Source organism: Asterias amurensis, chromosome 7, assembly GCF_032118995.1.
Source record: "Asterias amurensis chromosome 7, ASM3211899v1".
Taxonomy (NCBI): Eukaryota; Metazoa; Echinodermata; class Asteroidea; order Forcipulatida; family Asteriidae; genus Asterias; species Asterias amurensis.
In genome coordinates this window covers 19,576,680-19,601,658 of record NC_092654.1, presented here as the reverse complement: position 1 = coordinate 19,601,658, position 24,979 = coordinate 19,576,680, and the positions used below count along the sequence as shown (strand labels likewise).

The 24,979-nt window shown below is 38.1% G+C and overlaps 1 protein-coding gene across 6 annotated transcripts in view; it reads right to left on the bottom strand.

Annotated features, from left to right (window-relative positions):
- Positions 1 to 197: 197 nt before the first annotated feature.
- LOC139939417 (neuron navigator 2-like) overlaps positions 198 to 24,979 on the bottom strand; it is a 257,010-nt gene continuing 232,228 nt past the window's right edge. For 4 of the 6 annotated variants that reach the window (XM_071935283.1, XM_071935284.1, XM_071935285.1 and 1 more), the window contains 14 exons: positions 18,965 to 19,193; positions 16,955 to 17,100; positions 14,052 to 14,197; positions 13,225 to 13,375; positions 12,795 to 12,975; positions 12,297 to 12,397; positions 11,670 to 11,771; positions 10,923 to 11,091; positions 10,385 to 10,556; positions 9,523 to 9,633; positions 8,887 to 9,060; positions 7,891 to 8,206; positions 7,487 to 7,684; positions 198 to 4,446 (listed from right to left, as the gene is read on the bottom strand). In XM_071935283.1, the coding sequence (XP_071791384.1) occupies positions 4,312 to 4,446; positions 7,487 to 7,684; positions 7,891 to 8,206; positions 8,887 to 9,060; positions 9,523 to 9,633; positions 10,385 to 10,556; positions 10,923 to 11,091; positions 11,670 to 11,771; positions 12,297 to 12,397; positions 12,795 to 12,975; positions 13,225 to 13,375; positions 14,052 to 14,197; positions 16,955 to 17,100; positions 18,965 to 19,193 (2,331 nt within the window). In that variant the 3' untranslated portion in view covers positions 198 to 4,311. Of the gene's footprint in view, positions 4,447 to 6,518; positions 6,603 to 7,486; positions 7,685 to 7,890; positions 8,207 to 8,886; positions 9,061 to 9,522; positions 9,634 to 10,384; positions 10,557 to 10,922; positions 11,092 to 11,669; positions 11,772 to 12,296; positions 12,398 to 12,794; positions 12,976 to 13,224; positions 13,376 to 14,051; positions 14,198 to 16,954; positions 17,101 to 18,964; positions 19,194 to 24,979 lie in introns of all 6 variants that reach the window. The other 2 variants (XM_071935286.1, XM_071935287.1) reach the window with 2 other exon arrangements.

Genomic DNA, 24,979 nt, shown 5'->3' with positions numbered 1-24,979 from the left:
CAATGTTTTATACTATCATCCTCTCCCCATTACTCTTTACCAAGTAAGGTTTTATGCTAATAATTATTTTGAGTAATTACCAATAGTGTCCACTGCCTTTAACAGGATCCTTTTGAAGAAGGATCATAAACCTTTAAAAACACAGCAGAAATTATAAAACAAAATCCAACCAAACAGCACAGTTTACAGAACACTGGTAAAAATATCAGTTTTATTTTTATCTTTTCAGGTTTTCTAGTTCACAAGTGTCAAAACAATATATTCTCATAGGACAACTTTTAAAATAGACATTATCTGACAAGGAGGCATAAATAACATTATGTACTTAAACAATAAAAAGGGAAACTCCCCAGTACAAACCATTCAAGGGGCCTTTTCCAAACATAGGCTTTGGATCGGGCATGGGCTCTATTATCAATTTCAAAGCAGTGATCATTTTGCACTGTGTTTCAATATCAAACTAAGGCCAGGGCCAGAGCCTAAGCCAGAAGCAAAGCCGAGGTTTGGAAAAAAATGCCCTAAGTACAACTTCTAAAGTGAACTTTGGCCATGCCTCCAGAAAGGAAATAAGTTAACTATTAAAAAATGGTAGCTGGGGAAGGAAATATCTCAGTTTTTGTCTTAATTTCTTCCGGAAAATTCATCAATGAAGAAATTAAGCAAGTACTTTTTCCCAGATAAGAAGTTCACCAAATAAGAATCAAAAGTTGTTAATATTTGGTTACAAATTGATTAAAATTATTTATATATTTACCAATCTGCTTACTTTATACAATTGTACAAAATTTACAATGCTTTGTTTTTCCAGTTTGCTCATTTCATCTTGATTGAGTAATTTTATCCAAGTGATTTTCAAAACTGAACCAATTTCTTCACCTAATTGACGCTTCATATTGACGGTCTTGCAGCATTCTGACAAATCATGAATAATCATTAACTTATGAATACTATTAACATAAAGATGAATATTCAACAGTCACAATCATGCAAACAAATACTTTAGATCACTTGTCATGAATACAGATGCCAACAAAAACTTTGAATTAAAAAAAGCTTGGAAAATCACAAAATTCACTATACATGTATATCTTCAAAACTATTGAACCCGATTAATGTAGAATATAAATTTAAGTACAGCAGAAATTCATCCTAAAAAGTTTTCTGCACAACAAAACTAACCAAAAAACACAATTCACAAAGCAAATTTAACTTACACTTCAAATCAGAACCTGTAAGCAAGTGGTGGAATTCTTTGACCACTAAAAGTCAATAAAAGTTGTTTACATAAGAAAGCAATGTCTGACTTATGTAAATAACATTTCAATGATACTTTTGAACATTTTGTACAACACATTAATTACTGTCAAAAACATGCCAAATGTTTCTGCAAACATCAAGTGCTAACACAATATTAATGGCATAAATAATCAACACAATTCTCTCTCTTTAAAACAGCAGATTACAAAGATCCATATAAACATATATTTTAACATTTTTATGATTACAAATAATTACATTGATTGAAACCAGATGAATAAATGAACAGCGTCGATTTCATTGGGCAACAGTTATTGAATATACAACAAGCAAGCTACCATACACAGAAAGGCATTCTATTACAGCCTGCATAATATAACAACATTTTGAAAACAGCCACGCAATTGCAGTCGCTCAACAAAAAGAGGAAAGTACAAGACACAGCAAGACTTTGTACTTTGTTTTTTCAATTTTCAAGGACACAACTAAAAAATGAACAAAGCATAGGACATCAGCTGAAAAGTTTCATGCTTGCACTTTTATGTTATTCTCTATTTGCTTGGTGCCACCTTCATAGGCCTTTTTGAAACGACTGGATTTGGCTTTGGATTTGGCTCAGGCTAGTGGTTGTTTGACAATTGCGCGTGCTTTGCGTATACGCGCTCAGGGCTTAAGACGAAAGAAAGGAGCCTGAAGCCGAATCCAAAGCCGAAACCGTGGTTTTGAAAAGGGCCATAGTCATCAAAGACAAGATGATCGTGGCACTAGACAAAAATACTATAACAATTGTGAGAAGCCCTTTTCACTGTAAAGAGTTTTGTTTCTCTATTATATCCACTTCAAAGAGCTGTTGTTTGCAATCTGAACTTCCTTCTTTTTTGATTCTGCTTAAGTTTCTCCTCAATATTGAGAAAGATTGAAAATATCATAACAGTTCTACATATTACCTACATTGCACGTCAACAGTTTAAGTAAAGAAAAATGTACATTTAAAATAATCGTTCAACTGAAAATAGATTTATAGTGTCACTACAGTCAGTTTTGAAAATCTTTTGTTTTTTTCCCCGCTTGCAACATCACTTCTACTGAACAACTCAATGTACAAAAGATTTAAGTGTTTACCGGCACTACACAACAATATGACTCACAGAAAAGTTTAGTAAGTTTGCTTTTGCAAATTTGTGAAGCATTACCACCAAAAAAAGGACATGTTTAGATATGAAATATATGAGGAGTGATCTTATGCACGTCTAAAGAAAGAAGTAAATTAAGGTTTGCCTCACACATAAAAATCTAAAGACACTCAAATGTTTTTAAAGAAGGAAACTACAGTGATAACCCATTACAGAACCAAGGAGCGTCACTGAAAACCACCCGGTCTCCAATTGCAGTTTGATTCAACATATTTGAAAAGTTTCTTATGACTTGAGAAAAATCTTCCACAAACGGATAAAATAAACCATTAATAATAATAAAGCAATACCAGCAGCACAAAAGATAAAAATAGCTCCCGAAGCTCTAAAATTAATTTCTTAGAAAAGTGTAACACTCATCTTAAGAAGAGATTTTGAAGTTTTGTGTTTTTCCAAAACCTGAAATCCCGCTCTGCAATCTGGCAAGAGAAGTAAGACTTTTTCCGTCAGTTTGAAATTATCTACAAATTATCTACAATCCCTATTTATATAATGTACAATTATGTACACATTTACAGACGAATAAAGGCTTTACAATGTAAAAAATATCAAGCACAGATTTTTTTCTCTTCATATTTGCACTTTATCATTAAGCAGAGGGTAAGCGAATACCTTTTAGAATCTTAGAAGAAATTTATTGGAAAAAAAATTAATAGTTTTGGATTGTTAGCATTTCTTTTGTTCTTCATAAATCCTCCAAAGAATTTCACAAGACTAGTGGTTCATGAAATCAATACAGAATAAGGAGGCGGAAAGGAAAGAAAAAACTTGGGAAAAAAAGAAAAAAAAAATTGGTAAAGGTTTGAACCAAATCAAGTAATTCATTGATAATTAATGTTGGTGCACAGAACCTTCTCATCAAATTGTTCACTTGGCACCGAAGCGTATGAATTAAAATAAAATAAAAGAACAAATCGAAACAATATATTTCCATGGTTAAGAAGAATATTTAACTTTATGGAAGTTATAAGGCTTATGTCAAGAAGGTATATTTGCATCTCATAAATATTCATTGTTAATTGTTACTGTGTAATATGACTCATAAATATTCATACTTCATAACTAACTCCTGATTGGTAGGAAGTCTTGACCAGGCAATAAAACACCATGAATAATGCAAGCATAACATTCATAATTCCCAAAAGACATTCCTCTTATATAAAGGGATACCAGTACTGGCTTAAAATCCCCCTTCTTTGACCTCATTTGGGTATTTTCGGCGGGAATTTTATTTCAGGAATATTCATCTTAACGCGACTTTTGGAGAAATATCAGAAATGATTTTTCAGATCCGATGATTATTTCAATCTGATAGACAATTGAACAACTTTGGTCATCGTTTATATATTCATTTATGGCAATGAATTATGCCAATGAATATTTGTATTTTTTGTGTCTGCATTCTTTTCCAGCTTTTCAAATATTGAAAATAATCCCAGAAGCTGATTGTATTTGAATAGTCAGTAGACATATCGAATATGCAAGCTTACATCTCGACCATTGTTCAGAATATTCATCTTGGAAGATCGCTTGTTGAAACCTCATATCACTCAGCCAAGGAATTGACTGTACCGACTATCTTGTGGATATCTTCATAATATACTCCGATGCCATCCATTCCATTGGGAATGAATATTCATATAGACTCATTGAATATTCATACTGATATCTTGACTGTCTTGTGGATATCTTCCGCAGATTACACTCTGATGCCATCCATTCCATTGGAAATGAATGTTCATATTAACTCATTGAATATTCATACTGATATCTCGACTGTTTTGTGGATATCTTCAGCAGGATATACTCTGACGTCATCCATTCCATTGGGAATGAATATTCATATGAACTCATTGAATATTCATACTGATATCTCGACTGTTTTGTGAATATCTTCAGATGACATTCCGACACTGTCCATACTGTTTGTGTCGCTATCGCAGCTCTGGGCTCCTGACAAGTTAGCCGCCTCTTGTAACCTCATCAACATGTTGAACTAAAAACACAAACATAGAAAGATCAAGAAAATTAAAATCAACGAACAGTTTGCATTGCACACCATGCAATTTTCATGGTGGTTATTCACATTTCGGTTTTTAAATGGGACTACTTTCTTCAATTATGAAAGTGACCTGGTATATTATGATGAAAAATAACTTGTGCTACTTAAATATGCTTTTGTAAAGATTGATCAAGTTCTTTGGCAAGTTACACATCCATGTTCATACAATAGCGCACACAAATTTACAGAGAAAATGCAAGCTTTTTGATGCTACACAGCACAAGGTATGAACCATAACAATATTGTGACCATCAGCACATTAATGTAGTATCACAACTGTGACAGTTAGAGCCACAAAGGGACCTGGGGTCGATTTCACAAAGAGTTAGGACTAGTCCTAACTTAGGACTAGTCCTAAGAGATATCAAAAACGTACAGCTAGTCCTAAGTTAGGACTAGTAACTCGTCCTAACTCAAGATAAGACTAGTCCTAACTCTTTGTGAAATCCACCCCAGCATATACATGTATTGAGTATTTCTGTACAAAGGCTTTAAGATATATATAAACAAGGCGAAGATTGAAATAGTTCAAGTTAATTTTAGCAACAAGAAAAATGTGCAAGAGAGAAAAACAGTTTTTACATTTGATCAACAACAGTAACAAGTATACAAAAGTAAATAATCTATTTATCTAAGTGCCATTTGAAGCATGCAGACATTGCTTCTTTTTAGCAAAAACACAACTTTTTTTGTTATATATTTTTTTAAGCATGCTTTCATAGCTTGGACATCACAATACGTTGAATGACATTTTGTTATTTAGTAATAGAACATTCCTGAATGCCTAGCCCACAATAATAACAAACCAGACACAATAGTTTGAACTATTTAGTATTTACTTTGTACATTAAAACAGTCACAATACTTATTTTGGGAGTGCATGAGGGGGGGGGGGGTAGGGGATGCATTCTTGCCTGTAAAGACCTTAGACTATGGACTACTTCGCAAATACTTTATATACACGTGTTGGCTGTGGAATGTTAAGTGCATGCTGGTCTACATAACGACAACATCCATGACTAAGGTGCAAAGCATTTGCGAAGTAGAGTCTTTGATGACATCAAAAATTCAAGTTTATTAAGAAATGGAATCAAATCTGACTTTAGAATCTGACAATATGAAGTGGATCTCATGCTTTAATTGACGGATACCAAAACATGATAACAACAAAACATCATTACATTATGTACAGTGATCTTAGGAAACCAGACAGAAAAGGTGGCATGTTGTAAGACTTGCATCAAATTTCATGATCCAGTAAGATTATAAAGTTGATGTGCCGCAAGACAAGCTAGTCTCATTAAAATCCCCACAGAGTTTTGTGCAGAAGTCAACCGAATAAAAAAAGGTTGCACAAAGGCCACGACCTCATGGCTTCTGATCTGGGCCTTGGTGCCCATTTCAAAAGTCTACAAAAACTAAAATGGCATGGCTCTCTCAAAGATGAAACTCCTGGCTTGTAACAAACGAGTTTAAGAAGTTAGAAGCGGTGCAAGCAGCTTGTTTTCTAGAATCACATATCAAATGTTTTCAGCTCTGCCAATCAAATGGCAACTGCAGGTTTGCACTTTAAAGATGAATTTGCAGACATGAAGTTTGGAATCCACAATGATTCCATCGAAATACAGCAAAATTAAGCAGTTGTTGTCACAGCATTACATAGATGCTATACAGCGCCCTCTATTGAGCGTAGCTGTCCATGTCTGCAACAGAAGTGTTACCCACAGCAACCAAACTAGCTTTTTTTCAACAGAACATTTATTTCCACATTTGCGGATGAAGGCATCATCCTAAAAGCCGAGGCTTGTGATGGATGTGCCCGTAGTACAACAATACAAAACCAAAAACAGGATAAACGACACTAGACTGTAGAATAAAGAAATAATTAGCTGTAAACAAACATCAAACGCATTATGCTAAGTGTATAAGCTTCGTGCATTACATTAATACACAGAACACCGTTTGGCACATGGCATGCACACAGTCATATTGGTGAGAAAACCTACCTACAAGGTTTATATGGTTGGGCTCGCGCAACTGCGCGGACTGGAGTAACCTGATGCCTCTTGCAAATGCATTAGCATGCTCAGCTGTCGGTTACCATGGAGAAAGGGAACGAGGTCAAAGGTTAGCACTCAGTATTGTTGTCAGTGGTGCAGTGTTATGTAATAACAGTGTTAATGTGCATGAGGGGTTTTCTCCGACCAATCTTATCAAAAGGATCTCAGATTGCCTTTGGTTTTATTGTTATTATAAATGGCTTTATTTCAGGTTTTACCCTTAAAAGTAGGTTAAGTTTGCGGTAACACCATGTTTGAATATCTCTCATGTGAGATGATCACATGGTGTTACATCAAACCTCTCTTAGTTATTTTAGATTCCTAAATTGTTATTATTTTCAAACGTAGCCCGAAATTCTAACCGTTCCATACTGTTACTTTTGAAGTGCATCTTTGGAATTGTTAAAAAAAAGGTAAGAATAAGATGGTACAACTCTCAGTCTGACAACTCCTTTGCTAAAATTTCATGAATATTTATTTTGAATACAAAAAGTAAAGACTGTTAGAACAGACACTTCATTAATTTAGGTTGAACAAAGAAAGATTGACCAGAGCAGGGCTTGAACCTGCAACCTCCAGATTAACGTGCCAGCACTCTACCAACTGAGCTATCTAACTCTATGTTGGCAGTCTCCCTGTTTTTTGTTTTTTTGTTGTTGGAGGATGCCAGTCAGAAGACATACTGCCTTTAACTGCCATTATTCACACCCAAGTTTTACTATACAACCAGGAACTCCAACATAGGAAGACCGCCAACACTAAGGCTAGATAGATAAATAAGTTGGTAGAGCGCTGGCACATTAATTTAGAGGCCGCAGGTTCAAGTCCTGCTCAGGCAAATTTTTCTTTGTTTTAACCCAGATTATGAACAATTTCTTCATTACTTGATAACGGATAATTCAATATAAACCTACCAGTGGATCACCTTCAGCATCACTCTGGCCGGATTGCTGACCTTTGACCCCGGTGTGCATGGTGTACCCATCAAAGCCGACATCCTCGGGTCGTAACCGCAGCAACGAGGGCCAATCCTGACTGCTGGTTGGTTGCCATGAGTAACTGTCAATCACCCACTCTGCTGGATCCTCCCAAGCGGCTTTCCTTCCGTACAGCTGTAAAATAACAAAGAAGAAACAAATGTAAAAGAAAACTGTTTTATCGTTCAAAAGCCACTGCTGACATCTGGAAGTACTTGGTGTTTGAAACAAACGAATTCAGAGTACAACTTTACGTCTGACTTTCGTTACTTTCAAACCACATTCAAAATTGTCCAAACCAAAGATTCTAAAACAGACAACTTAAATGACTCGAGTCTAACCTGTAATCCTTCCCTTACAGCCTCCAAGAGATACGGCACGATGGAATAGTTCCAGAGATCGGTGAACCAGACCTGCGACCCAGCAAGATCCACAGGGCAGGAGAGGAATAGACGTGGTCCGATGGTGACGTCAGATGAACTGTGGGACTCCAAGAACTTATTCAGATGCTGCCAGACCTTGGGTATCCAATCGATGATCTTGTTCAGGTCGTTGTTGCGAGTGTTCTCTTTGATTTCTGTCTCGACGAGCTTGCGACGTAAGAAGCGACCGAGGAAACCCTTGACTGGCTCCATGTGGTTGGCACAGAGTACCCATCTGGATTGACGGATATGAAACCATGGATGAGAAATTTATGGTTATGGTTTATTTTTAAAATTGTCAAAAATTTGCACAGTGAAGTGAAAAACACAAGACTGCCAGTTTTTTCTTGGTCCAACTTCATAGAGTTGCTTAAATGTACAGAAAATTATTTTTGGGTAGTGCTTCACTCATTTCTCAAAACTACAGTAAGTAATATTTTAAGGGAAGCTTTCTATCAGCTAAATCTTCAAACCATGTAAGTTTAACCTAAATCTGTGGACATTGTGTTTTGTGTCCTATAAAAAGTAACCAGACCCTTTATAAAAAGTAACCAGACCCTTTAAGCAGAAAATATTGTAAACAACTTTTTCTGCTAAGCAAAAATGAGCTTAATGGCCTGGTGCTAAAATAACTAGCCTTGGGCCTGCGGTCCAGCATAAATTTCGAGCCCTGACAGCCGTCCCAAAGAACTCAAAGTAAAAAAAAAAAAAAAAAAAAAAGAAAAAAAATGTAGGATACCACCACCTGTTAGGTAGGACTACTAACCTGAATGGCCTGATGCTAAAATAACTAGCCTTGGGCCTGCGGTCCAGCATAAATTTCGAGCCCTGACAACCCACCCAAAGAACTTGAAGTAAAAAAAAAAAAAAAAAAACCCTGCAGGATACCACAGTCTGTTAGGTAGGGCTACTAACCTGAAGTTATGATGGAGCTGTAGATTGGTGGAGGAGCACGTAGCTTGATTCATTGTACCAATAATAAAGGGACACTTGTGATATTTATAGCTGAGGAAACCATTGAAGATGTCTCCGAGGGAACCGACATGATGGAGGTTGTCTAAGATGATGACAGAGGGAAGATCCAATGGACTGGAGAAGGAGGAGAGAAAATAGTCAGCGTTACTTTTACTCAAGATTGATAATATTAATAACAACTATTTCTCACTTAGCGCAGTTCACAATAACGTCTCAATGCCATTTACATTCGTGCCCTGTTCATTGGGCCAATAACATTCCTTTAATCTTTCTCTGCTCTCTGGGGAGTATACAGCCCTGAGCTGCTGTGGCGCTCCAGTGGCATTTTCATCAAGCTCTACCCTCGCAGGTACCCATTGGTACCCCTGAATGAAGAGAAGCAATTATGGTAAATCGTCTTGCTCAAGGACACAAGTGTCATGACCGGGATTAGAACCAACACTCTGATGACTTAACCACCAGAACTTGAATTCAATGCTCTAACCCACTCGGCCATGACACCGATCACAAGGCACAAAATGTTTAAAATGGTTATGGAGGGAAGGTAACTGGAGTCTAAGGAGTCTTGTTTCTTACTTTGTCTCGCACTGATCAGCTACATTGGTGAGATACTGTTTTAGCTCTTTGCTTGATTTATGATCAACGTTGAAGGTGGCTATTGTAGACTCAGACGGTTCCTTGCCACTCCTGGGAAACAAAATACAACAATTGTAAGCAATGTTTACAAATCTAAGTTTGTTGGGTTCCCTTTATACCGCTATAATCAAAGCAATGGAAATCAGAGCATGAAGGGAGCCAGCTTATTTCCCTAAAAACTGCCACTCATATTTTGTACCGGTTCAAACTATTGTGATTAAAGTTCTATAGACCTGTTGTATTGGCCGACATCGCTGAGTTCAAACAATGGAAATGCACAACTGTCAACCAATGATAGGTCTTCATTAGCCTTTTTTTAGGTGTATACAGACAAATTAACCCAAACCTAACAGCGCCAAAGTATTTCATCAACCATATCTCAAAATGGTACATTAACCTCATGTGAGGGCGCTATATTGGGCCAGTGTCATCATTAGTATTTCATCAACCATATCTCAAAATGGCATATTAACCTCAAGTGAGGGCGCTATATTGGGCCAGTGTCATCATTAGTATAGACCTTATCGCAAATACCAATGCGCAAGCGCAGACTGTTGAATGAGGTGCATTGTGGGATATATATGAATCAAATTTTGCTACCAGCTAGACCACAATGCATCTAATTCCAAGCTTTACGCGCCCGCCCCAGTATTTGCGAAAAGGTCTATTTCATCAACCATATCTCAAAATGGCATATTAACCTCAAGTGAGGGCGCTATAGTGGGCCTGTGTCATCATAAGCAAGGTGTCTAACTTCAAAGCCATAGAGGAGAAGTTCCCTCTCATTTCCCTTATTTCTTACCTCTGGACGATGTGATCAGCCAGTTTTTGTGCCAAGAAGGTCTTGCCTGTACCACTAGGTCCACAGAGAATGATGCGACGATGTTCAAGGAGCAACGAGATATATCTCTGGAGGATGGGTTTAGGGATGAGGGACTCAAAGACGAGGCAGTCACAACTATTCTGTTGTACACCTGTGAAGAATCCAAAATATGATCAGGTGTAAGGAGAGGATTGAAGTTTATATCAACAATAATTCAGGTCCCAATTTCATAAACAGGCATGTAAGCTTTGTTTTTGAAAGGGCAAGGTCACTGAGGCATTTTCTCTTGGGTAAAGAGCACCCTAAGAGGAAATTGTAAAAAAAATTCTGGAGCATTTCAAGGGCACCGAGGCAATAACCAGAGGGCATGGAGGCAATGGACAGTCGAGTCAAAATGTTCACATATTTGTTATTTTGTGCAAGTGAGAATACTGGTCTTCAACAATTACCAAAAGTGTCCAGTACCTTTAAACATAATAATACAACAAATTTTGTGATTATGGTGTTTTAAACTCACCTTTAACGTGAATTTGGATGGACGTATTATCACCAACAAGGTATCCACAAGGCAAGAGCTCTGGAGGATCGGCATCTTTAGTTCTGCAGATTTCACCGACGACGTAGCTATGTACACTCTCTGCACTAAGACCAAGGTTAGTGACTGGATCTATTCTAAGCACATATTCCTGCAAAACAAAACAAAATTCGATAAGAGTTTACTTTTAAAGCATCCGTCAAGTCTGCTCTAAGTTCACTCAAATAATTTTGCATTGAACAAAGAGAGCAGGATGTGAACCAACGACCTCCTAATTAACGTGTTGGCGCTCAACCAACTGATCTATCTATTTGTCCCCAAGCATACAGTGCTGCATGAAGTTGAGGGTTGGTGTAGTGGTTTTTTTCATCACCTTCCACCAAATTCTTCCTGCACCCGATTTCTTGAAACTTTACGCAACTGCGTAAGTGCACTTGCGCAACGTTTATGGCGCAAGTTGCTCCATAAACATTGCGCAAATGGACTTAGGCAGTTGCGTAAAGTTTCGTGAAATCGGCTGCTGGGCTCTATGTGAATTGGGTTTTCAGTCCGTACCTGATTGCGTACCTCATTGGAATAATTATCTGAGGGTTTTCCTCCCATATCTATAACTAAAACTTCCTTCCTTGTCTTCTCTCCATTGTGTTCTTGGCTATTACAGTGATTAGGTTCGCATTTCTGAGAGTCCGTGGCTTCACAACCATAATTAACTAATGAAAAAACACTTACCTTGAATATTCTTTTGACGACGCTATCTAGGGTATCCCAGTTGGTCTTGCTGCTGATTCCTATCGTTCCAATGAACACTTCCTGTTGTTTACTACTTATTGTCTGTTTCATAAAAAAAACAAAACAAGAAAAGCTTAGATTATTTGGTTCTAGCATTTTAAAGAAGGGTACACTTTGGTAATACTAATGGCCATAAAACTTGGCAAGTTGAAAAGCTGTTGCTAGTATAAAACATTGTGGGAAACAACTCCCTTTGAAGTAGTGTATCTTTAGAGAGCTAGAAAGAGGTAATTTTCACCCCATAAAACTTAAAATCTGAGAATGAAGCCTTTCTCATGAATCTATAAGCACACAAGGGTGTTTTTTCTTTTATTTTTTCTTGCAACTATGACGACCACTAGAGCCACAATTTCACAGGATTGTAATTTGGGAAACATCAAGTGAGGATTCTTGTCTTTGACAATTACCAAAACGCAAACTGTTTAAACTTCTGTATAAACTATTTTCTCTGTAATGGTGGCATTCCGAGTCACAGGTAAAATATTTTCTACCAGACACTGAAAGTAACTTTCTGAGACATATTGGTGATATGGATGGCAGGTTGAATGATTCTGATGTCGTCATTACCTCAGACTGTTTGACGGCTTCTGGTAAGCTGTTAACAGCGACAGTCACTATAATCCTCTGGCTATTGTTGGTCATACCAGAGTTGTCGTCAAGAAGAATATCTTAAAGAAAGAGGGAAACAAAACAGTCAGAAAAAACATGATATATATTATTGAAGAATGCTTTTAAAGCACTGGACACTATTGGTAATTACTCAAAATAATTGAGTCTCAAATATTTCTTCAATGAACACAGCAGAGTGTGGGTTCGAGTCCCGGTCATGAGTCCTGGTCATGAGTCCTTAAGCAAGACACTTTACCATTGCTTCGTCCTTCGGATAGCGCGTTAAGCTGTAGGTCCCGTGTGTTGTTATAAAACTATTAATGCACGTAAAAGACCCCCCAGTACACACTTATCGCAAAGAGAAGGGTGTGTCTGGCAGTGCGACTATCTTCAATCAAGAAGGCTGCACTAGAAAGAAAGAGAAAGAAGAAGAAGAAGAATAGGAAAACAACTCACCTAGGCTTCCATGGTCGGAGTTCATGCTGAGTCGATGTCTCTCAAGTGAGTCACGGCTGAGTCTCTTGGATGATCCTAGTGAGTTAAGAGATGCCTGAGATGAGCTTGCATCCAGGGTTCGCTGAGCGACCATCTGGCGTTGTAAACGCTCGTTCTCCTGCTTCAGTGTGTTCATCTCGCTCTGCAGGAGTAAAAGGATAAAGTTGGTTAATGATTTCAAATTGGTATTAGATACATTTTGATTCCTGGTGAGAATTTGTTGGTGAATATCAGAAACCATCCCCCATCCCTTGAAAAATGAAATAACCAAAAAAACACAATTTTAGATCAGTTAGCAGATGACTGATTTTTATTTACAAAAGCCAACTTCCGAACAGGAAAATTTCAGACTTTCCTGTTAGTTACAGAACTAGTTATTACTTCTTCCTACCTTCATTTTATTCATAGATTCTTTCATCTGATCCAGTTGATGTTGGGAGGTAAGAGCTTCTAGCTTGATATCTGTCAGCTTGGTCTCCTTGTCTCTTAGTTTCCTCTTTAACTCATTGATCGTCTCTTGACTCTGTTGGGCATCGTAGATTCTGAGGCAAGAAAATAAATTGAAGAAACATCATATATTTGTTACTTTCCTTTGTTTTCTTGGAATTTGTTTTTAAAACGCTGTGTTTATTGTAACAAAATTTGTATTGCTTTCGTATTTGATATGATACCATACCTGTTTGTGGTGGTTAACCAGTTTTGGTTATTAAAATAAATAGGAAAAATATGAATCCCTTCCCCCCGAATAAAAAGAATTACAGTAACCTCATTTATTTGTTTCTGAGTTTGGGTTGATGTGATCTGTTTGTTTGTTTTACTTGTTTACGAAGCAAGAATAAATACACAGACAGGGAGTGTTGCTGCTTTGTTTTACATACATTTTTGAAACATTTGTTTGTCTACAAGGTGCACCTTTATAGATGAAAGCTGCACAAACAATAAAATCACAATTGGCAAAACAAAAAAAGTCTCAATATTGCTTCCTCCTTACGACTGCTCCATTTAAATAGTGCTGTAGTTGCCAAAGCAGTAGTTCAAAGCAGAGCAGCAGTCTCGCGAGTGTTAAGTTGAAAGAGAGCCGTCAACGCTATCAACGTGCTTCACAATTAACGACTTGTCTACAAGTCTACAGTGTTGGTTCTCAATAAAAATTTAAAAAGTTACAGTAACTGCATTTATTTGTTTCTGCAGAACTGAAGACGTATATTTGTTACTTACGCAGATGTAGATGCGGAGGTCTTCAGTTGCTGGTTGGCAGGGTAACCACCGCTCTGGAAGGAGCTGTTACTCTCTAAGTCTTCTGTATCGGTCATTGTGCCACTTCGCTTCTTTCGACTGAAGGCAGCTCGGAAGGAACTACGGAGCTAATGAGATAAACAACAAAGTTGTCAGTTTTCCTCTTCTGAAACTCAACTGATAGTTTTTCGAGATTTCAAGAAAAATTTGGGGCATATTTGGAAATATTGTTCACTGTGCAGAAACCTATAATTGTACTGATTCTGACTGGCTGACCATTCTTTGTAACGCTTAAAAATCAATTCATATTCTCAAACTGCAGGCCTGGAATTTCATCTTTGAGAGAGCAAGGCCATTTTTCATTTTGCAAAGGGCACTGACATTGGAAAATCTTCATGTCTATGAGAAACTTCTGTCTGAACTCCGTGTAATTCCAGGCCTGACACCTGAAACTTCCTTTAAAAAGTTGTTTTTGGGTGGGCTTTAAATACTTTATTTATTGTGATCTTGGTCACCATGCAAAGTTTGACTGTTATTAATCCAACTATAATAAGACGGTGAACTCATTTTAACTCAATCATGCTTTTAAGAAAGTATTTAGAAAACACACGCAGATATGAGCTATTCCTGTGTTTATCGTCACACTTAAAACCCCTTTCACATTAAGGCAAATAAAGCCCCAGCAAATTCCTGGGGAATTCGATCCCCGATATAGTAAACCCTATGGTTATCCGGCCTTACCCAGCAGCCAAGCAGGTTGGCTTTTCCTTGGAAAGGCCTGCTTTCTTGGACTGTGCAAGAGTTTGTAATTCAATTGGAAAAAAGATCAACAATTTTCCCTTAGGATTCCCCCGAAGTTTAACTTGTGTGAAAGGGGCTTCAAACTGCACATACTGTAAATATCACCCTTCATTGTGGATGAATATAAATTGAATGAAAACAAAAAACAAATTGGGTGGGAAACTGGGGGGTAAATTCACACCACTTAACTTATTCATTTATGAGTGCAATAATACTAACTACTTTAAACTGTCATAAAACTGGACACTTATACAAATAGAGTTGATGAACAATGTAATCCTATAACCCGTCAGTTAGTACTGCTGTGAAAATGCAGTTATATTCTTTCGTTCAAAACCTGTAATAATGAAAATTAATGAACACATCCATGCTTCAACGGAAAATAGAAAAATTAACCTGCAATCAACCAAAACTACCAAAAAAATAAATGAATAAACATTTACAAATGGGTATAAAATGGTAAAAATTTCACACGACAATGAAACATATTGTTTTCATGCAGGAAGAGATGAAATTATACCTTATCGCTTGATGAAATCTGAATGGATTGATTTTTAGGGGAGGGTGTGGGTGTTGGCGTGAGGAGGGGTGGTGGGCGAGTGAGAATGAAGAGGCAAAATGAAGGTTAAAAAATCATTAGCCGGGGCTTGAAATGGATCAAGTGAACTGCTCCGAACTTCCCAAAGCCCAAAAAGGCGACCAAAGTTGTCTGCTTACTTCAATAATTTGGAAATTTTCTTGAAATATACCCCCTCCTTATAGGTGCAACATTATAGGGAGCAGTTCACAAGGATGTCAGCAGTAAATGAAAACAAGCTGTGTGTGTCAAGGCCCTCTGTTGGCTAGACGTGGCCAGTTTATCCATATCTTTGGGCAGTCTGTGAAATTCATTGCCTTCATTTTTTCTTTTCCACAATTTACTCATAATCTTGCCATGTCTGAATTGATGACTTCAGAAGTGGCTATGGCTATGGTCGGATTACTGAAAAGGCTTATTCTTCACGTTATCGCTAAAGCCGTCAGCCATATAGCCAAAGTTTCTTGATTTGAATGTGGCCACATTATCAGCCACACAATGATTTCTTTTGATACAAGCAACTGCTTATGTGAAGGGCTCCCTCATAAAAATATGCAAAGAGTGGATAAAGCCAGCCTTGAATTTCCTTCTTGAAGGAGCACAGCAATTTTCTTACCAGTGGCGCTTCTATGAGGAAAATTTAATCTTGCATTGCGCTTCTATGAGGAAAATTTAATCTTGCATTGGAACTTTGCAAAGGGCACCACAGCAAAAGCGCAAAGGGCACCACAGCAAAAGCACAAGGCACAACAGCAAGTGCTGTGGGATCCCTGGGTTATTTATTGCAAGGCTCGTTTGTTGTCCCAATTACATGTATTCACTGCTAGTGCTTTTATTTGAATTGCGTGATTATGTAATGATCGAATGCAACATGTGCGACCAACAAAAGTAATGATTAATGTAATAGTCAGACATCAAATGCTAATTGCAGCCATGCCCAAAGAAATATTCACTATAGCTTTATATCAGCTCCCATGTAAGTGCTGTGCATTGAGCTGAAGTGCTTTGTGCGACAGCGTGGACGACTGTTAGGGATGAATGGGGATGATGTCAAATTGCAGGGAGGAATTGCGGTGCGATTGTGGTTTCATGGCCCATTGTAAAAATACAAACCAAAACATGTTTAGCAGTGGGAGGGATGATTCAAAAACAAAATTATGGGTTTTCCTCATCATACTAAAAACTCTTGCATTTTAGACAGGTATTCAGGCATGATATTTGGTCCTTCGGAAAAAACTAGGAACATTTTATTGAGGGCGGACATACATATACACAAGATGTAGGCTCTACTAGACTTTTGATGTCTTATTGATAACAATTTTTCTGATTTTTCTGAGGACAAAACAATCGGAAAGTGATTTAAGTAGGAAGAATATCATGCCTGGGTATTACAACTTGAATCGAATCAATGCGACTTTCAGATTTTGAAATGTGTTTAGGTAAAAAAAATTTTTTTTTTCATTATTTCATTTCTTTCATGATGGCTGGCTTTTGACCTTTGACCTACCCAGTGCTTCTTCTTCTTGCCGTTCTTCTTGCCGTCTGTAACTTCGGAGTCGGTGACTGCTGATCCGAAACTGGACATGCTAGTCATGGATGCGAGGCTGGACATGCTATCGGTAGAGAGCTGACGACTTATTCTCACCTCAGGAACTGCAGATGGATTGACAGAAACACAAGCTGGTTGTTTATCTCGATAGTTAATAATGATCCTATAAGCTAAAGTAGTAGTCCCAGCCGATGTTCTACCTTTCGCCCAGGTAGTAGTTTAAAAGCAGGACAGTTCTTTACAGAACTGCAAAGTCTCCGGAAAATCCGTACAATCTACTCTGCGGTAGCAGAATATATAGCAAGACACATGGTGTTACCGCAAACCACATATGTATCGCCCCCCGGCTCATTCATGAAATCTTAAATGAACATAAGCATACCCTCTAATTCACAGCAAGGCTGTTTTAACTATCTGTGCTGTGTAAATTGTGCTGGCTCGTATGGGTTAGCTGAGCAATGCGATAAAATAATGACATAATATTTCTGACTAATTAGAATAGCTTAATTCACAGCAAGATCGTTAACACTCAATGTTCTGTGTCTGGTGTGATTTTCACAATATATTCGTCCGAATTTTAAAGTCATTTTGTCTTTTTGACCGGTAAGATAACAAATTCTACATTGTATGCAGATTTATAAATATTTATTTATTAACCATCACAAGCAATGATGTTTACATGTTTACTGCATTCCTAAAACCCATACTCACCCAAAACTGCACAAAAGCAACTATTTCTACCATTTTGCTTTCACACCCCCTGGCTTGCAACTCCACCACAAAATGTGACAAAACCCATAGAAGTTATTGTTACATTTGGTAAATAGGAAAACAGCAACACTATCAAATATCACTTGTTACTCCACTGGTGGTGGTAAAAATCAGCTTTTGAATGAGATAATGGGCACGTAGACAGTAGCCGCACACCGGTTGAGTAAACAAACCTTTAGACTCTTAATGTGTATGGTTCGTAGACTTGTCTATTTGGGGCGGAGAAGTCATCAGGACTTATTGATTCATAAACAGACGGATTAAAGAACCATGGGTTTTAATGTTAACCCCCTTTGTCTGGACTGTTTGAGTTTTTTAAAAGTATGTTAAAGAGAAGATTCTGAATCAAAGTAACGTCTCTAAAAAAAATTTAAAAAATTGAAAATGTAAAAACATATTTTCTTTATTCAATCATTTTGAACAGTAAATATGACCTTTTGAAATTTCAAAGGCAACTCAATTATTTATTTTTTGACAGGTTCGTCTTTGTACCGAAGCATAATTCTAATTAATAAAATGCACTTTTTCACCAAAAGGGATCCCACCTTTAAACTTGTTTTTCATGTTGTTATAGGATCTTTTTTAAGCTGGACTGGCTCATTAGGCAGCTGAGCAATCTCAGATTGAGAACTATGAACTTGTTGACTTTTTACACCTGGTAATAAACAGGGTCTAAACTTGCTGTACAAGGGTTAGGCACCGACATATTTCACAAAAAAATACGGTTATGATGCAAGAAGCAATTTTCCAGGGGACTGGAAAAAAGAGGGAGGGAACAAAGATTAAATTTAACAAATCAAAGGTTCTAGTACCAGATCTTTTACAAAAAATTGCAGTTTTACTTCTCCCACTGAAACCAGTATAATCAAACTGAGGGTTTCAGGGACTCTAGTCTGGCTCCTTGTTTGTGTATCGCCATTTCGATCATGACAGCACATGGGGAATCAGACATTACATAGCTCTCACCATAAGGAATGTCCAGGTTCATTACTTAGTCTGGCTCCTTGTTTGTGTATCGTCATTTCGATCATGACAGCAGACGGGGAATCAGACATTACATAGCCCTAACCATAAGGAATGTCGAGTGAATAATTAGTCTGGCTCCTTGTTTGTGTATCGTCATTTCGATCATGACAGCAGACGGGGAATCAGATAGCCCTCACCATTAAGGAATGTCCAGATAGAATGAATACTTACAGGCACTGGAATCCTTGCCAAAGGACTGTTTTCGGAGCAGTGCAGCAGAGTCTACGCTCAGCGCCTGTCCGTTGCGTTCTCCGGCGGCCTGCTGGGTGTACTTCAACAGTTCAATCTTGTTGCGGAGATCCTGTAGTTCACTGTCCTTCTGATCAGCGTCGCATGTCAGCTGCTGAAGGCGATTGGTCATATTGGACAGGCTCTGCTCGAACGCTGCCACCACATGGGCCTGTAGGATAGTCAAGAAAATGAGGGGAAAAGCTGCAATAAGTACAATGACAAGTAGATACACACATGATGTTACCACAAACCAAATATGTATTGATACCTCACCATGCAATGCCTCAAATCCCATACAATGACAAGAATATCAGAAAAGAAGGAAGCTAACAACAGGATGATGTTCCTTCTCTCAGAATCAAAACACCCTTAGACCGTGGAGGTAGAAATTAGACTGACTTTCAAGTAACATATATTTATTTGATATGTAGGACATATCATGATACCTAAAGATAACCCCCCTCACCTTCAGAACTTCTAGAAATCTCAACAGTCTGTATGAGAAACTCTCGCTGCCCGTTTCCCAACATAAAGTTATCTGATTAAAGGAGCCCTAGACATCAACACTTCAATTCCAACTTGGTCACACAATTACCACCTTCTTTCCATTCACACACTGATCCATCCCCACCTCTAGTCAAATATTTCTCTTCTTTGCGTAAAATCTTGCAAAAATGCTCTTTGTTCTCATTCTTCTTGCTCCAAATTCCTTTTTAGAGAAAAGATACAATTGACCGTCTGTAACATCACTAAAAGATGCGACGCCCAACTGACATCTGTTATGAAGACTACAATGAGGTAAAGACAAGAGGGATGACTGCTGGATAAGAAACAAAATCCTAATCCATCGACAGGGTCATCATTCTCATTATGAATGACGGCGACGAAAAAAGAAGAAAAAAAAACTCACAAATCCCTTCTGAGCATCCCCGGGACATATCTTGAATTCCGTTCCACTCAGGGACTGTGATTTCTCAAAGCTCGGATAATCCCTTTTGGGATTGTCCTTAAGCCGTCTATGGATTAACTGACCATTGTCTAAGAATTCTTCCCCCAAATCAAGCCTCATCTCTATGAAATTTCTTCTCATCCTGTTTCTCTTTATTCCGCTGTCACAAGAACAAAACAGCATCTTCTTTAAGTCACTCCGGGAGGATTTGCGACGATTCTTATTTTCATGATTGAGATTTGAATGTTGTTCAACAATCGGAGAATTGTTGTCTGACAATCGAACATTCTACCTCCATTGACTGACGGAGCGCCACCATTTAGAAAAAACAGGAATGTCATTTGTTGTCAGGGATAAGATAACAAACTGTCATACTAGATGACAATCCCCCTGAAGGTTAGCTTTTATAGCGCAGAATTATTTTGCCTTGGGACAAGGGGGAAAAGAGATCCCTGCACAAATATTGACACAAATATGAAAGAATTCTGTAATAATGGTTTAGATATTTTGGTCCGTGAATGCTTTAAAAGTTTTCAGAGAGAGAGGGAGTACAGACGTAGCAACATAATGAATGGCGTGCTCGTGTTTAACCATGGTTTAAGAAGCTTTGCTTCTTAATGAAAGCTTCTTAATGGGTTCCCTACAGCTTTCCTCCAACTTCTTGGGTTTCCACCTCCAGCGAAATTGTTCCTATATTGTACACCCGTATGATGACTGACTGTTAGTGTTATCGATACCTTCAGAGATATGACAACATTTATGAAAATAAGAACAATAATTCTCATGTTAGCTTGTGTGTCCGTATTTTGACACCAATAAAACCAAGGAGGCAAAGAGTGAGAGTGTAAAATACAGTCAGTCACATTCTTGGTTGGTGACCACATTTAGGTTACTGGATCTTGCTTCTTGGATTTGCCAATTCTTTTATCTACCACAATTAATCTCTTAATTCATTCCTACAGCTAGCTAATTCCCCCAACACAACCTTTCCCCCCCTTTCAAGGAACTTTTTCCCAATCACACATCATGGGCCCCCTGGAAGAGATTAAGTTTGGGTTCCAGCTGCTCTCTTTCAATAAATGAGATAAATTACTGCACTTCAGGGGGGCTCCAGACCAGAGCAAGCTGCCCACAAAACTTGAGATTCCAGGCAAAAGTGGAATGAATTAATGACGGCTGTCTACTTCACTGGAGTTAGAGGTTCTGCAGGAAATCAACCGCAGAAATGTAACAGACACAACTGCTTTATGGATCAGTAAATTGTTTCATTTGACAGTTTTAAATCCTTTTGTGCATCATGTATTTTAAGAGAGCGCAGAAAAAACAATCGTGTCCTTGGACACTTCCAGGCAGTACCATTTGGAGCTTTTTTGTTACTTTACTTTATTGGGACGCCGATACAAAATAAACCATTCTGTTTCATGAAATGATAGCACAATGAAGGACAATGGTTAGGCTTTCTGATGTGAAAGTAATACAGGGGGCTGATTTGGCATGGGAAAAAATACTTCCTAAATCTAATCCCACCACAGATTTATTTTTTTAAAGATTGGGGATGTACAGAAAAGGTACAATAAGCAATAAATACATGGAGGCAGGAGTCCGAGAAGCCTGGTCCAAAATGTTTCACTATTAATAATAATAATAATAATTTTGTCCAGGGATGTCAAAGATTGGGTTTAGCTATGGTTTAGAATGGTCAAGGTGTTCAATTCTTGGTTCTAGACTCACTTCATAGACCACTATCACAAGATAAGCCATAGACCACTATCACAGTGTTCTCAGAGTCTTGAACCATAGACAAAGGCTTGAACTAAGACTAGTGGGACCACTACTGCTCACTGAGTTGACACACAAGTTTCCATTTCACTTATTCACCCCTTCACCCCATGCAGGAATAATCTACTCCACATTTTTCAACCCCGGTTTGTTTATTTTTGCTGAAAGCTTTTCTGGAAGGAGTGAGATTCAATTAGCGGTCTTTAACACCTAAAGCGCTTAATTCCAAGAGTAGATTAATTACAACCAGGAAGTTTTCAATCAGGATGGTTCACAGCTTTCTCGATAAACTTGTTGAGTGGATTAAAAATGTGCGAACAAACTTTGTACACATTGATTGTTTAAGGCACTAGACACATTTGATTCTTTTCTCACTTGGTGTATCCCATTATAACAAACCCTGTGAAAATTTGGACTTAATTGGTCATCAAATTTGTAAGAAAATAATGAAAGCATAAACACCATTGTTGTCAATAAACTAATTGACTAATGACAACCTTCTTTAAAATCCAACCTTGCTCAATTCATTTCAAACATTGAGGTTGTCCATGTTTGAGCACACCAGATGGTTCACCTATGTTATTTAAAAAAATGTAACATTGAAAGAAGATACAATATAAACAAATCTAAAAAGAGAACCACAATTTTTCAAATCAGAGTGAATAGAAAGAGAAGTAGATTCTAAATAGTATCTGCTTTTGTTTTTCTCGTCGTAGCTCTTGCAGTGGTACTCACATTATGAAACGCATTCGCAGGCATCGTGGAGCAAAGAAATCAATCCTGGGTCAAGTCAAGACCAGTAGGATAACAAATCCCCCCAACAAGTTTCAAGAATGGTGAACTCGCAGTGCTGAAACACCAACGATGGTCAGAAGAACCCTTGATGAAGAAACAATCACGAACGATGAAGAACACATGAAGCGACAAGTTGACCACCAAACCACAAGTTAAGAGCAGGTCGAACTTTTACTGGACAAATGAAATATATGGCACCAGTACCACAACGCCACCTTACCAGGGTGGTAGCAAACCGGTAGTCTCTGATCTGACTAAAAGTAGGAGGAGATTTCCTTTAAAGTCTATTGGCTGAATTGCTTCTTGATTGGTAAGATCTTTGGAGCCAGTTTGCTGAAGCATGAAGTTAACGCTGCCCAGGTGATTCAAGGAGCCTCTTCAAGATGGATTTATTTTTAAATCACAAAAACAGGTGGTACTTCTGAAGTCGTCCAGGTGGAGATAAGAATGGACATCCCAAGGAGGAAAGGATGGAGTCAAAACTCTACAAATTTAGTGAAAACTGTAACTTCAGAGAATGTCATCCCTCATTCCCGAGATATCCTGGAGGGTGTGTGGGTCTACTGACAGTCAAGAGTTGTTCTGATCATGTTCTGATCAGGGAGAATTTACTTCATGGATGGGCAGCTAGCTGAGTTATGAATTGCTCCACTCCATTAAGCCACTTCCAATCCCTCCCTCAAGCATGCCAGACACAAAGATCAATTAACACCACAAGCCAACCCAGGCATCCAAGTTAATCAAAAGTAGCTTTTTTTGTTGGGCGGTCAAGCGACTGGTCAGAAAACAATAAGCTGCCACTTTGACCGCAGCCTTTGTAAAATCTTAATCCCCTTTCTGGCCACCTACCACTGCTTTGTTCTCTCAAAGCCACTATCATAGAAAGACCATCCCTTTGTCAGGCTTGGTGACTTTTCAACTGTAGCCACACAACAAAACTGGACCTTGCTTTCTCAAGACTAGACCTACCACAAACTATCCCCCAGGTGGGGATCAATAGTATAGGACCTGACTAAAACTTGTAATTAATTGCTCAATTATTTTCTTTTAGAGGGCAGTAAATTAGACCTTTCTCATTTATCACTGACCATTTCTCTACGCACTGACCCTCTACTCTTTGGAGATAGTGTCCTTGTTCTTGAATAATATATGGTGACAAACAGGCCCTCTCTATCTCTTTTATTTTACAGGAATGAACAAACTCAAGGAGTTTTGAATCAATTCCAGCAACTGTGTACTAAGAACTTTAACTCTGGGTCAGGGACCAGTTAGGTTAAAGTCTCCCAAAAACAACAGAATCCTTGAAGGCAAAAACCTTTGGATTTGAAATTTTGACGAAAATCTGGAGCGGTTATGTCCACGCAGGAAAAATAGTAATTTGAATACACTATCTGAGAAACAATTCAAGACAAATTGTTCTCAAATAAAAATTTGTTTGAATCACCTTTTCAAAGTTGTCTCTCAAAACGTTAAAGGCCCTTCATTCTTCAAATTCTTTTGCATGATTTCCAGGTAAATTTGTCTGTAATTGAGCAAGGGTCCATATCGTCACGTTCTTCACTTAAAAAACCTGCCAAACACAACCCACATATCTTAGATTCAAAATATCACAGGACACAGCACTTTCACAAAGAAAGAGGAAAAGAGCATCTCCACAGACACGCTGCATTGTTGCTTGAACCCTTTTTTTTTTTAAGCGAAGACATTTCTGAGCGATGAATAAGAAAGATAAATTCATTGAGACCTGCACAGGTTAGGTTTCACCAAACCAATAAACATTCCTGACGATTCATCGCCACAAAACCCCCCTTTCTATGTGATATAAAGCTCCTTTTCTACAACAACCCTTCCTCTAAAAAAAGAGAAACACAATACTAAAGATGGAAATAGAAAGATGTTGAAAAGAAAAAAGAAAAAAAGAATCCCAATGAAGGATGGAAATGAAAGAAATCGGAAATCCGAAGGTCCTAAGAGATTTGAGTAATCCAGTCACTCTGCATGCCATGCACTCTTCATGTTCTCTCCAAGTTGCCGCTCTTTTGTTGCGTACACCGTCTCCACGAACAATCCCATCTCTTATACTCAACTTCATTCAGACAACGGAACTCAAATCCTCCCTTTGTACGCTGGCTTCTTAAGGGAGGACGAGGCCTGATAAATGCACAGTTGGATTAGCAAGTTCCTCACCGATCCAGGATTTTGCTCTACAGTAGATGGAAGTGGACGCTTTGTTTCTTCCGACTACGCATAAAAAGTGAATGTGTGTGGTCATTGCCTAAAAGTTTTCATTCACACTTTAAGAGTTGACACTATGTACCGCTGATCACCATAACTTAAAATACTTCTTAATACTTACTTACTGGGGGGGGGGGGGGCGGGACAAAAAGAGCAACGATAAAGAATTACAGATTTTAAACAAATTCCTCCTGGAA